The following is a 13,243-nucleotide window of genomic DNA, read 5'->3' on the forward strand; positions in this document are numbered from 1 at the left end:
GTCTGTTTTTAATGCCAGTACCAACTGTTTTGATTACCATAGCTTTGTAATATCGTTTGAAATCAGGGAATGTTGATGCCTCCAGCTTTGTTCTTCTTGCTCAAGATTGCTTTGGCTATTCGGGGTCTTTTGTGATTCCATACAAATTTTAGGATTGTTTGTTCTATTTCTGTGAAAAATGCCGTTGGAATTTTGATAGAGATTGCACTGAATCTGTAGATTGCTTTGGGTGGTATGGACATTTTTTTTTTTTTTTTGTGAGGAGATCAGCCCTGTGCTAACATCTGCCAATCCTCTTCTTTTTTTTTTTTTACTGAGGAAGACTGGCCCTGGGGTAACATCCGTGCCTATCTTCCTCCACTTTATATGGGACACCGCCACAGCATGGTTTGCCAAGCAGTGCGTTGGTGCGCGCCACGGATCCGAACCGGTGAACCCCGGGCCGCTGCAGCGGAGTGCACGCACTTAACCGCTTGCGCCACTGGGCCGGCCCCTGGACATTTTAACAATATTAATTATTCCGGTCTGTGAGCACGCAGTGTCTTTCCATTTATTTGTGTCTTCTTCAATTTCTTTCATCAGTGTCTTATAATTTTCAATATACAGGTCTTTCACATCCTTGGTTGATTAGATTTATTCCTAGGTATTTTTTTTTTGATGCCGTCGTAAATGGGATTATTTTCTTAATTTCTCTTTCTCATAGTTTGTTAGTGTATAGAAACATAACTCATTTTTGTATGTTAATTTTGTATCCTACAACTTTACTGAATTTGTTTATTCTAACGGCTTTTTGATGGAGTCTTTAGGGTTTTTTATATATATATATACATATATATATACACACACATATATATCATAACATGTCATCTGCAAATATGACAGTTTTACTTCTTCCTTTCCAATATGGATGCCTTTTATTTATTTAATTTTTTGCCTAACTGTTTTGGCTAGGACTTCCGATACTATGTTGAATAAAAGTAGCTAGAGTGGGCATCCTTGTGTTGTTCCCAATCCTGGAGGAAAACCTTGCAGCTTTTTACCGTTGAGTATGATGTTATCTTTGGGCTTATCATATATGGCCTTTATTATGTTGAGGTATGTTCTCGCTATACCCACTTTGTTGAGAGCTTTTATCGTAGGTGGATGTTGAGTTTTATCAAATGCTTTTTCTGCATTTATCGAGATGATCATGTGATTTTTCTCTCATTTTGTTAATGTAGTGTGTCACATTGACTGATTTGCTGCTGTTTTACCATCCTTGCATCCCTGGAAAAAATCCCACTTGATCATGGTGTATGATCCTTTTACTGTATTGGTGAATTGGTTTGCTAATATTTTGTCGAGGATTTTTGCATTTATGTTCATCAGAGATATTGGCCTGTAATTTTCTTTTCTTGTGGTGTCCTTGTCTGGTTTTGTTATCACGGTAATGTTGGCCTTGTAAAATGAGTTTGGAAGTATGCTCTCCTCTTCTAGTTTTTGGAAGAGTTTGAGAAGGATTGGTATTAATTTTTCTTTGAATGTTTGGTGAAATTGACCAGCTAAGCCGTCTGGTCCTGAACTTTTGTTGGTTGAGAGGTTTTTGATTATTGATTCAATCTCCTTACTAGTAATCCATCCATTCAGATTTTCTATTTCTTCATGATTCAATCTTGGAAGGTTGTATGTTTCTAGGAATTTATCCATTTCTTTTAGGTTGTCCAATTTTTTGGCATGTAATTGCTCATAGTAGTCTTTTATGATCCTTTGTCTTTCTGTAGTATAAATTGTAATGTCTGTGAGGCTTTTTTTGATGGCTGGAAGGCCTAACAAATCTGTTTTTCCCTAACCTAGCAGCAGAAAATTTAGATAATAGGGTTTTTTAGTTGTACTCTAGTATTTTTTAGTCACTAACATCTCAAAATTGAATTCTTTATGTTCCTCTTCTTTTCAGTAGTTGTGTTTACCTAGTTACTGTGGACATTTTTCCACAGTATAAACAATTGAAAGTGAAAAGTCAGATATTATAGAATAGAAAATGTTAATTTTTGCTGAACAGTATCCTCAACATTGATTACTGTTTTACTTCTTAAAGAACTGCACAGTGAATCCAAAGGAAAGTATCCTGAAAAGAGTGAAAGATATTGGATACATCTTTAAAGAAAAATTTGCTAAAGCTGTGGGACAGGGATGTATGGAAATTGGATCACAGGTAACTTGAGTTCATTTTGATTAGTGCCACTATACAGTAAATAATTTCAAATGCAAAATCTGTCCAAATTGTATAAATACTTTAATGGTATTTGTCTAATAGTATAAAATATTGGCAGATACTATAGCCCGGCTGCCTGTGTATGCTGCTACTTATGGAAAATTTTATGGGAAAATCTCCCTCACCCCATTACAAAAACCAAAAATAAATGTGTAGAAAATTTTACAAAAATTGTAGACATTTTAGAAAAAACAAGTAAAAAAATTTAAATCTTCGATGCTATTAAATTTTTGGTATATATGCTTTAATTTCTACAGGTATGAATGTTCATGTTCGCATATACTTATATAAATGGGATCGTATTAAACATGCCATTTATCAGTGATATTATTGAGTGATATTATTTTTACTTTTACTGTTATTATTTCAGAAAATCTAAAACCAATATTTTGGGTAAGAGTATGGGCTCTGGATCAAAGCCCTGGGTTTATATCTGGTTCTCCCATTTATGAGCTGTCATTGAACTTCTCTGAGATTCAGGTTTCCATATTTGCTCTGCTTTATTGTGTGACAATAATGAGGTAATACATAAAAATATGTTTGAAAACTATAATCTGTAAACATTTATTTCAGTATGGTGAGGTTATATTTTGATGCCATTAGTGTTTTAAACAATTATATTTAAAAGTTCTTTTTGGTTATGTATGAAAATTGTGCTCATAATTTGGAATGAAGGAATATGGTTTGTGTGTATCTAAAGTTTCGTGATTCTCTGAACTAATGGGAACTAGTTTTTTGGTAAAATCTTTTTGCTGATAAGGTCAGTTAGGTCTGATTTTTGCCTTTGCAAGCTTTATGGACAGAGATTATTCTCTTGATCCTGGACAGCTATCTTGAAAATACATGTCCTAGATCACAAAAAGTATTACATTAGGATGTAAAATCGTTAAAATAGTACCAGGTACGTAATATGTCCTTAGTGTGTATATATGTCTGTTGAATGATAGAGACTGAAGTGGAATGAAGGAAAACCAAGTACTGGACCTCCCCTCTTGATAATTAATTGGGAATGTTAACCATCATTTTACACTTAAGTCTTGAGTTTTAGATGAGCTAGCTTTTGTCATCTCTTGGTAGCTATATTCCTAAGAAGGGTCAGAAATGTGTTTCAAGAGAAAACTTTTTAAAAATTAGTAATTGTTATGATTTTCTAAAATAGTGAGATCTAATTTTTTTTCTTTGTAGCGATACAAACTTGGAGTCCGATTGTATTATCGAGTAATGGAATCCATGCTTAAATCAGTAAGTTAAAAAGAATGTAATAGAGTATTCAAAGCTGACACAAAGAAGGTTTCAATTAAACAATTTTTTAATCTGTTTTAGGAAGAAGAACGATTATCCATTCAAAATTTTAGGTAAATTTTTTAGTTTTATTAAAACAATTTCTGCTTTTTATAAAAGTAAATGTTTCAAAATCATTCTTTTTTTTTTTTTTCTTTAGCAAACTCCTGAATGACAACATCTTTCATATGTCTTTGTTGGCATGTGCTCTTGAGGTTGTAATGGCTACATATAGCAGTAAGTTAAATTTTAGTAAATAAACATTTTAGTTCAATTTGAAGTTAAAAAAACACTTACCTAAGGTGTGGTGTGTTTTTTGGGGGGGGGGAGGTGGAGTTAAGGAAAAGAAATGCACACTTTAGATCATTTTATACTGAAGAATGTAATTGGTCACCATAGGCCATTTAAGTGGCTTATTATCTGAATTATTTCACATCATCTTGGGAATAGTATTTCACTAACCTCCTATTCTGGGCTGTACTGAATCTAGGAAATGTACCTATTGAAATGCCTTCAAAGACCCCTGAGATTGTAAAATGCCAGGAGTACTAATAAGCAGTATCTACTGATATGGAAACACTGCTATAGAACCTATGGTCATGTGACCAAGGGTTGGAGCTAGAATCCACCAGATAAACAGAACAGAGGCCACTGATAATGTTTTTTTTAAAAATAATTTTAAACATGTAGTATTTGGCAAATAATGTTGCAAATGTTAAAAAAAGTTTTGTTTGCAAAAACAAAAGAAAATTTATTTAAGGATACAAATATACAATAAGCGAGAAACTTAAATTAGTAAACAGATATGGAAAACTGTGAATCCTCATTAATAACCAAGAAATGCACATTTAAAAGAGATACCATTTTCTAACCAAAGTAGCAAAATCTTAAAGAATCCTTCCCCAGCCAAGGATTAATGAGACAGTTAAAATGGATATGCTAATGCATTGCTGGTTGGATATTAAACCTGTTCCTTATATAAGTTTAGGGTATTTAAACCTTTGAAAATTTGATAAAAGCTTTGAGCCTCTATCTAGGAAAAACATATGTGCACATACACTCAAAATCTGGAAGTCTATTTCCTAGGAGTCTGTGGACTCCGGAATAAAAAATTCTGCTCTAAATAAAAATTTTTATTTAGGCTTTCTGTTATGTTTTAAAATTTTTTGTTTGATAAAACCTTCCAACCTAAAAATACATAGTTCAAGGCTTAACATTTCATACCTAAGTTACATTTTTTCTTTCATTTTTAGGAAGTACATCTCAGAATCTTGATACTGGAACAGATTTGTCCTTCCCATGGATTCTGAATGTACTTAATTTAAAAGCCTTTGATTTTTACAAAGTGATTGAAAGTTTTATCAAAGCAGAAGCCAACTTGACCAGAGAAATGATAAAACATTTAGAAAGATGTGAACATCGAATCATGGAATCCCTTGCATGGCTTTCAGTAAGTAACTAGCTAAAGTAATTAAAGATATTCATATGCATATGGCTAACAATGATACGTTAGTGAGAGGTATTTGGTAAAATTTACCTCCAGAGCAAATATGCAACGTAATGAGTAATGTGATTTCAGTGTATAGCCCAAGAATCAAGTGTAATATTAGAATGGAATTTTCTTTGAGCTCCCCAGACCATCTGATATAGTGATTTATTTAGGAATAGCTTTTCTAAAGCATGGCGCTTTAAAACAAAGCAGAATTCTTTAAAGTATTTGAGTAATTTATTTAAAATAGAGGTGTCATATTTGAAAATTTAAATATCTGCTCTTAAATTTTAGCAAATTGAGAAAAAAATTGAGATTATGCTACTTAGATGATTTAAAAGTACAGCTTTTTAGTTCAATTTAGTCGGATTTTTTTGTCCCATTGTTAAAGATAGTCCAAAAATCTACACTACTGTTCAATTATAGTTATTGTTTATAGCATTATAGTATCACAAATCATATTCTCTAGGTATTCTATTTATGGCATATAAGCTATTGATAAGGCTTTTGTTTTAGTAAAGGTGGCATTTCCTATGTAGTAATAGTAAAATATTTATTTAAAGTTATTATGCTTTCTGAATCTGCATAGTTGGGTAATACTTTGTGAATCATCAGATTTGTAGATTAATGTAGAGTTGACTTCTTTTGAAACTGTTTTGCATACTAAGCATATATCTTTTCATTTATACCAGTATGTAGAAATGATGACAAAAAAATTAAGACTTCAGTTACATTAGAATCCTAATCTGTACATGTAACCTTAGTTTTAATTTGTAGATGTTTTAAAAACTTAATGGCTAAGAGATAACTTATTTCTTATGTTTTCTTATATTGCTGTATAGACAGGGTAGATAGAAAAGTAGAGAAGTAGGGAAGTTGATAGAAAGACGTCACATTGCTATTATTAAATTTTGTAACTCTTTTATACAGGAGCTTCCACTTTATAAACAAGGAGTGATTAAGAGAAAACTCTCAGAATCTGGGGGATTAAATGCAAGTAGCAAAAATAAATAAATAAAATAAGTAGAGAGTGCTTTTCAGAGGCTGATGCACCCTCTCCTCCTAGAAATTGAAATCAAGACATTACTGTGTCATCTGAAAGTGACTGATTCTCGTTTCTTTTAGAGAATTAATTTTATTTCCATCAGCACACATCTGCTTTTTGCCTTGCTTTGGGGTAGACATTGTGAAGATACAGAAAAGATATGGGCTCTGAAAATTGTGGAGGAAATAATAGAAATTTGCTGTTTAAAAATTGCTTGTGCCCAAGCCTATTTAGTTGAATTACTGGTGTTCTAGGAGTCTAAACAATATTCTTTTACTTTTGAGAATTTTTGGAGGAAAAATGACATGCCCCAAGTCTGGAAAAGGGTACAATTTATTAATACTAGGATGACGTGGAAGTCATAAGCCTCTGAGTTTAAAGTCTAGGTGTGGTATCTCTAGGGGATGAAATTATAGAGGATTTTTATTTAGTCATATATATATATGTATATATATATATATGTATTTTTTTGTGTGTGTGAGGAAGATCAGCCCTGTGCTAACATCTGCCAATCCTCCTCTTTTTTTGCTGAGGAAGACTGGCCCGGGGCTAACATCCATGCCCATCTTCCTCTACTTTATGTGGGACGCCACCACAGTATGGCTTGCCAAGCAGTGCGTTGGTGCACGCCCGGGAACCGAACTGGCAAACCCCGGGCCGTCGCAGCAGAGCGCACGCACTTAACCGCTTGCACCACTGGGCCGGCCCCTTAGTCATATGTTTTTAATGTTTGAACTTAAGAAAAATCAACATGTATTACTTTTTTAATCATAAAAAGAATAGAGCCGTAGTGGGTAACTGTGAAGATAAATCGTGTCACACATAGAATACTGTGAATTTTTCCTATGGGAATAATTGACATTTTAGAGAAGGGACATGCCATAGATAGATTTGAGCCTTCGCAGACTTTAAGTTTTTTTGTTTTTGTTTTTTGGGGTTTTTTGGTGAGGAAGGTTGGCCCTGAGCTAACATCTGTGCCAGTCTTCCTCTATTTTATATACGGGACGCTGCCACAGCATGGCTTGATGAGCGGTGTGTAGGTTCGCACCAGGGATCAGAACCCGCAATCCCTGGGCCGCCAAAGCGGAGCACGTGAACTTAACTCCTATGCCACTGGGCCAGCCCCAAGTTGTTTTTTTTTTTTTTAATCGAAGTATAACATGTACAGAAAATTATATATCACAAGTGAGAGTTCAATGAATTTTTTATAAATTGAACATGCCCATGTTACCAACACCCATGTCAAGAATCAGAGCAAATTTTAAGTCTTTTGATTCTGTGTCACAGTAAGAATTTCTCATTAAACTGTAGATTGATAAGAACATAGTCAAACAGTTACCTAGGGAAACATCAAGTGAGGCACTACTTACTCACCCCCTTCCCCCCCAATAATTGAATGAAAGAAAGAACATCATTGTATTTTTAATGGTTGCCTGGGGAAAGGGTTCAGCTTTGCTTAAAAATCTTGAGAAATAATAAATCAAGGACAGAATAACTTAAAGAAGGAATAAGCACACCTCTGTTTCTTTTGACTCCAGAGAGATTAACAGGCAGTATATGAGTGTAAAATGCTAAACAATCTATTGAGAATCCTAGTAAAATCTTGTTCTCTGGAAATTTGGAGGATAGAGGTGATTTAGAATGAATCATACCTAAGGGTTAGATTAAATGATGTTTATGCCTCTTAAATCTGTTAAGCAGTTTATATTGCCGGCAGATGGTGAGATGAGATTTGGGATATCTTAGTTTCAGTATATTCAAAATTTATCAGATTTTTTCAATAAAATCTTTATAAACCAAGGTACACCAGGTACTGTATTCTCTGTATGGTCTCTCTTTCCTGGGCTGTTGTGGACTCTTCCTATTGATCTCCCCACACCTCTAGCTACTTTAAGACTATTTCTCTCACAGCAGCCAGAAAAATCTTTTTATAATGCAAATCATCATGAATTCCTGGGATTAAAACCTTTTGTGGGGGACCTATACATCTGGTAATGATGGAGGAAGACCCTACCATATGACTCCCTGAGAAAAAGACAGCTATAAAACCTGTACATAATGCAGAAGGCAACTGCCTGAAATCACTGGACAGGAAGAGTAGACAGATTCTAGTTAAGGAGAGGAAGGGAGCTGTGAGCCTGGGGCTAAGTGCAGTAGGCGGGGAAGTATAGTAGAATGGGGAGGGGTGTGCCAGTGGGAAGACTGTGGGCTTTATGACCAAGAAAACTAGAAAACAAGCTGGGGGAAACCTTGGCCACTGAAGAGAGTAGAAGAATCCTGCAAAGGAAAGAGTGCCTAAATTCGGTCTATCCACATCTCTGACTGAAACCTGAATCATTGCCACGTTAACAGACTCAAAGCAGCTTAGTGAAAGACAAAGGTCTGAGCTGCGATAGGAAAGGCTGCCCAATAAACAGTTTACAGTGCACGTTCAGCGAAGATAATCGCCTGCTTAACAGAACAAAGCAGGGGCTGGCCTGGTGGCGCAAGTGGTTAAGTGCGCTCTCTGCTTGGGCGGCATGGGGTTCGCGGGCCAGGATCCTGGGCGTGCACCGACGTACCTCTTGTCAAACCATGCTGTGGTGGCATCCCATATAAAGTAGAGGAAAGATGGGTACTGATGTTAGCTCAGGGCCAGTCTTCCTCAGCAAAAAAAAAGGAGGATTGGCATTGGATGTTAGCTCAGGGCTGATCTTCCTCACACACACAAAAAACAAAAACAGAACAAAACAATGCTTGTTTGAGAAAAATAACAGAATCCAGAATCTTTACAACTTAACATTCATGAGGATACAATTGCAAAATTACCCAGGATACAAAGAGGGTCAAAGGAACCAGGTGCATATTTTTAGAATGGGAGTTTTAAGTCTACTGGCTCTCTTTTAGAGGCTTTGTCTTCTCCTTTTTCTTATGTCAGCAGTTCAGAATGTAGTCTATAATTCCCTAGTGATCCCTGAAAATATTTTAGGGAATCTGCAAGGTAAAAACTATTTTTGTATTGCTATTCAGATGTTATTTATCTTTTTCACTCTGTTGACATTTATGCCAATGATGTAAAACTGTTGGTACCTGTGCACGTATCAAAGCAGTAGCACCAAACTGGCTAGCAGTCATTGTATTCTTTACCACTATGACCTCTCTATTAAAAAAAAAATGGAACATGTCAGTTTCATTTAAGAATGTCATTGATGAACCAGTAAAAAGTATTAATTTTATTAAATCTCCATTCTCAAGTACACGTTGTTGAAAACAACTGACAATAAATGTTGCCAGTGATAAGTTTTGAGTTTTCAAGTGAAAATTAGAATTTTGTTAGGCTTTTATCCACGATAAGCATGACAGCTTCTCAATACTTCAAAGACTTTTCTGATGAAATTAGTGTGATACTAATGAATGTGATTTTTTGATAGTGTATAAAGAGATTCACCAACATTTGTAAGATCTACATAATTCACTGAACCAATATTTCCAAATGACCAATGCGCCATATTATAAAATCGTGCATGAGTAGGAAATTTATTCTGAGTTCACACAACCATTTTTGTTTCTGCCTGTCCCTGAGTCTTTGTTCACTTCATAGGCCACACTTGAAGTGCTTTTCCCTGTACTACTTACTAGTGATTTATAAACTTTATGTCTTACTACATGTGCATGTCTCATGTTAAATGAATTAATGTATGTAAAGCACTTAGAACAGTATCTTGCGTTGTATTATAATATGTGGCAATTAATTACATAAGTGGGAGTGAAGGACAGAGAGGGGTCAGCTAATGATGACATCCAGGTAGTGTCATTCATTAAAATAAGATACCAGGATTAGATGAGGTTTGCTTGGGAAGATCAATTCCGTTTAATTATGTTGAGTTTGAAGTGATTGTAGATCATTCAAGTAGAGGTGTCAAGTAGCAGTTGGATATGTGTGTCTGGAGCTTAGAAAATAAATCTAGGCTGGGAATACAAACCTGAGAGCTGCCAGCACATATATAATAAGAAAAATACAACTCTATTGACAGTTTATCTTGTGCCAGGCACTGTGGTGAGTAGTTCTTATAATATCATTTACTTTTCATAATAATCCACAAGGTAATATTATTCTAGATGAGGAAATTAATGCTTAGGGAAGCTTAATAACTTGCCCTAGACCATACAAACTAAATGGCAGAGCTATGGTTTGAACCCAGGTCTCTCTGGCTCCAAAGCTGTTAATCCCTGTGTTTTCCCAAGTAACTAAAGTTCAGGGAATGGATAAGATCACCTAAGGGGAGAATGTAGTATAAGAAGAGAAGGTGGCTAAAGATAGAATTCTGAGGAGCTCCAACACATGAGGGATAGACAGAAAAGAGAAGCCTGCAAAAAAGATTGGAAATAGAATAGACAGAGAGGTAGGAAGAAAATCAGAAGTGGTGTCATAAAGAGGGAGAGAGAGCATTACAAGGTCTGAGTGAGTGCTTGCTGTTTCAGATACTGTAGGAGCAGTCAGTAAGAACCGAAAAGTGTTCATTAGTTTCAGCAACTGGGAAGCTACTGGTGACAGTAGCAAGGCCTGTTAAAAGAAGTACTGGGGGCAGGAGTAAATTGCAGTGGGATTTGGGTGAGATGTGAATCAGAGATAAAGAAGTGGAGACAGTAATTGTAGATGGCTTTTACCAGGGTCTTATCTGTGAAGGGAAGTAAATATATAGCTGGAGGTGCATGAGTAGAGGGAAGATTATTTTTTAAGGTGGAAAAGGTAGGATTACGCGGCATTATTCACTATAGCCAAGACATGGAAGCAACCCAAGTATTCCTCGACTGATGATTGGATAAAGAAGATATGGTATATACATACCATGGAATACTACTTGGCCATAAAAAAAGACAAAATCGTCGCATTTACAACAACATGGATGGAGCTGGAGGGTATTATGTTAAGTGAAATAATCCAGAAAGAGAAAGACAAACAGTGCATGATTTCACTCATATGTGGAAGATAAACCAACACACGGACAGATAGAACTGTTTGGTGGTTACCAGGGGCTAGGGGGGTGGGGGCTGGGCAGAAGGAGTGGAGAGATGCACTTATATGGTGACTGATAAACAATAATGTACAACACAAGTTTCAGAATAAAAAAAAAGGTAGGATTAAACGTTGGTGGAAAAGTGGCATTAGGAGTGTTCTCTATTGCTGGATGACACATTAGTAGCTTAAAACAACCATTTTATTTTGCTCATGCTTCTGTGGGTCAGGGATTTGGGAAGAGCTTGACTGGGCAGTTCTTCTCTGACCATGTGGTGACCATGTGGTGTCAGCAAGTGTCTGGGGCGAGATCCGCTTCCAAGATGCTTCTTAACTCACAAGTCTGGCACCTTGCGGCTCCTTGGTACATGCTCACCTCTCCCTTAGTCCCCACCCTGCTTCCTTTTTTCCTTCTCTGTGTGGCATCTCATCCTCCTGGCCTACTCATATGAGAACCTATACCTCTCACAGCACTTTGGTTTTAGGGTACTCACACTTCTTACATAGCGACTGGCTTCCAAAAGGCTTGTAAAAGGAGCGCAGCTAGAATCTGTATTCTGTTGGTCAAAGCGGTCACAGGGCCTTCCCAGCTCAAGGGCTCCCCTTGAATAGATGCGTTTCTTGTTTGAGGGAGAGGCAAAGTAAGATGGGAAATAGTGCATGGCAAAATGGAAAGAATGGAAGCAGTTGCAAGCAAGATTGTATGTGGGTGCCATGGCAGGAAATTAAGGAAGTTTCCATTTAATGGCTTTTATTTTATTTTTTTATAACATAGAGCTGAGGTACTTTGTTGAGGGTGGGTAGATGAGGGTAGAGTGGGAAGTGCAAAGTGAAACAGTCAGAAGTTTGAGGAGAATGGATGCAATTTGAAATTGTTGGTGAGGAGAATAATAGAGAAAGCTGACTGGTGAAAGACAAAAGGCTTGCCTGGCAACATTGAAGGCAATTTTGAGGGTAGAAACCCTAAATTTGTAGTGCCACTTCAGCTCTGTGTGGTGGTATTTTTTCCAGCATCACCTTGCAGCCAGGTGTAGAATGAGAAAAGGTGAACAGCTAGGTTGAACCAGCATATTGCGGTTTGGCAAAGCAGATGCAATAGAATGGTAATGGGGCAAGTATGGTGAGGAAGTTGGTCAGAGAGTGATTCAAGTGTCAAGGTTTGGAGTTTCAGCTGCATAGAGGAGATAGGAGGATACTCATGGATAAAGTGGAGATTTTAAGAGATAGGAGCTCTTAATGAAATTTAATAGGTGTAGCGGGAGTGACAGTGAGGGTGAAAGGAAGAGTTTGTAGTCAAAGAGTGAAATGTTTCAACTTATTCCAGAGATAGAAAATTTCTGGGATTGGTCTGGCCCCGTGGCGTAGCGGTTAAGTGCGTGCGCTTGGCTGCTGGCGGCCTGGGTTCGGATCCCGGGTGCGCACCAACGCACCGCTTGTCAGACCACGCTGTGGCAGCGTCCTATATAAAGTGGAGGAAGATGGGCATGGGTGTTATCTCAGGGCCAGTCTTCCTCAGCAAAAAGAGAGGAGGATTGGCATGGATGTTAGCTCAGGGCTGATCTTCCTCTCTCTCTCTCTCACACACACACACAATAAATAAATAAATGTTAAAAAAAAAAATTTCTGGGTAATTTATATATTCTAAGAAATAACCTTGGGAGTGCATGACTGAATTGGAATGGAGATGAACACCATTGGAAATGAGGAGGTCAAGGAACCGAGAGACTGAGTGAGTGACGAAGTCACCCAGAACATGTGCCAGAGAGGAGCAATGTGGACTAGGGACCAAAGTCTTCAGTGCATGAGGGAAGTGACCAGGAGGTAAGAGGGACTAAAAGAGGTAGAAGGTTACAGAAGTCCTAAAAAGCAAAACTCTTACTGTTTTTTAAAGTCTTACTTTTTTTTGCGAGGAAGATCAGCCCTGAGCTAACATCCATGCCAATCCTCCTCTCTTTTGCTGAGGAAGACTGGCCCTGGGCTAACATCCGTGCCCATCTTCCTCTACTTCATATGGGACGCCGCCACAGCATGGCTTGACAACCAGTGCATAAGTGTGTACCCAGGATTTGAACCTGCGAACCCCGGGCCACCAAAGCAGAGTGAACGCATTTATCTGCTGTGCCAGCAGGCTGGCCCCTCTTCTCTTACTTTTTAAAAAATCTCTCTCAGCATATCTAGTTC

General features: G+C 37.1%; 1 protein-coding gene across 7 annotated transcripts in view; it reads left to right on the forward strand.

The window, feature by feature from the left end:
* RB1 (RB transcriptional corepressor 1) overlaps positions 1 to 13,243 on the forward strand; it is a 167,227-nt gene that overhangs the window by 88,845 nt on the left and 65,139 nt on the right. For all 7 annotated transcript variants that reach the window (XM_087436058.1, XM_087436060.1, XM_087436059.1 and 4 more), the window contains 5 exons: positions 2,075 to 2,191; positions 3,437 to 3,493; positions 3,575 to 3,606; positions 3,693 to 3,769; positions 4,786 to 4,982. In XM_087436058.1, coding sequence (XP_087292184.1) covers positions 2,075 to 2,191; positions 3,437 to 3,493; positions 3,575 to 3,606; positions 3,693 to 3,769; positions 4,786 to 4,982 — 480 coding nt within the window. The remainder of the gene's footprint in view (positions 1 to 2,074; positions 2,192 to 3,436; positions 3,494 to 3,574; positions 3,607 to 3,692; positions 3,770 to 4,785; positions 4,983 to 13,243) is intronic.

Source organism: Ceratotherium simum, chromosome 10, assembly GCF_057802395.1.
Source record: "Ceratotherium simum simum isolate JZ-2026a chromosome 10, ASM5780239v1, whole genome shotgun sequence".
In the NCBI taxonomy this organism is placed as follows: domain Eukaryota; kingdom Metazoa; phylum Chordata; class Mammalia; order Perissodactyla; family Rhinocerotidae; genus Ceratotherium; species Ceratotherium simum.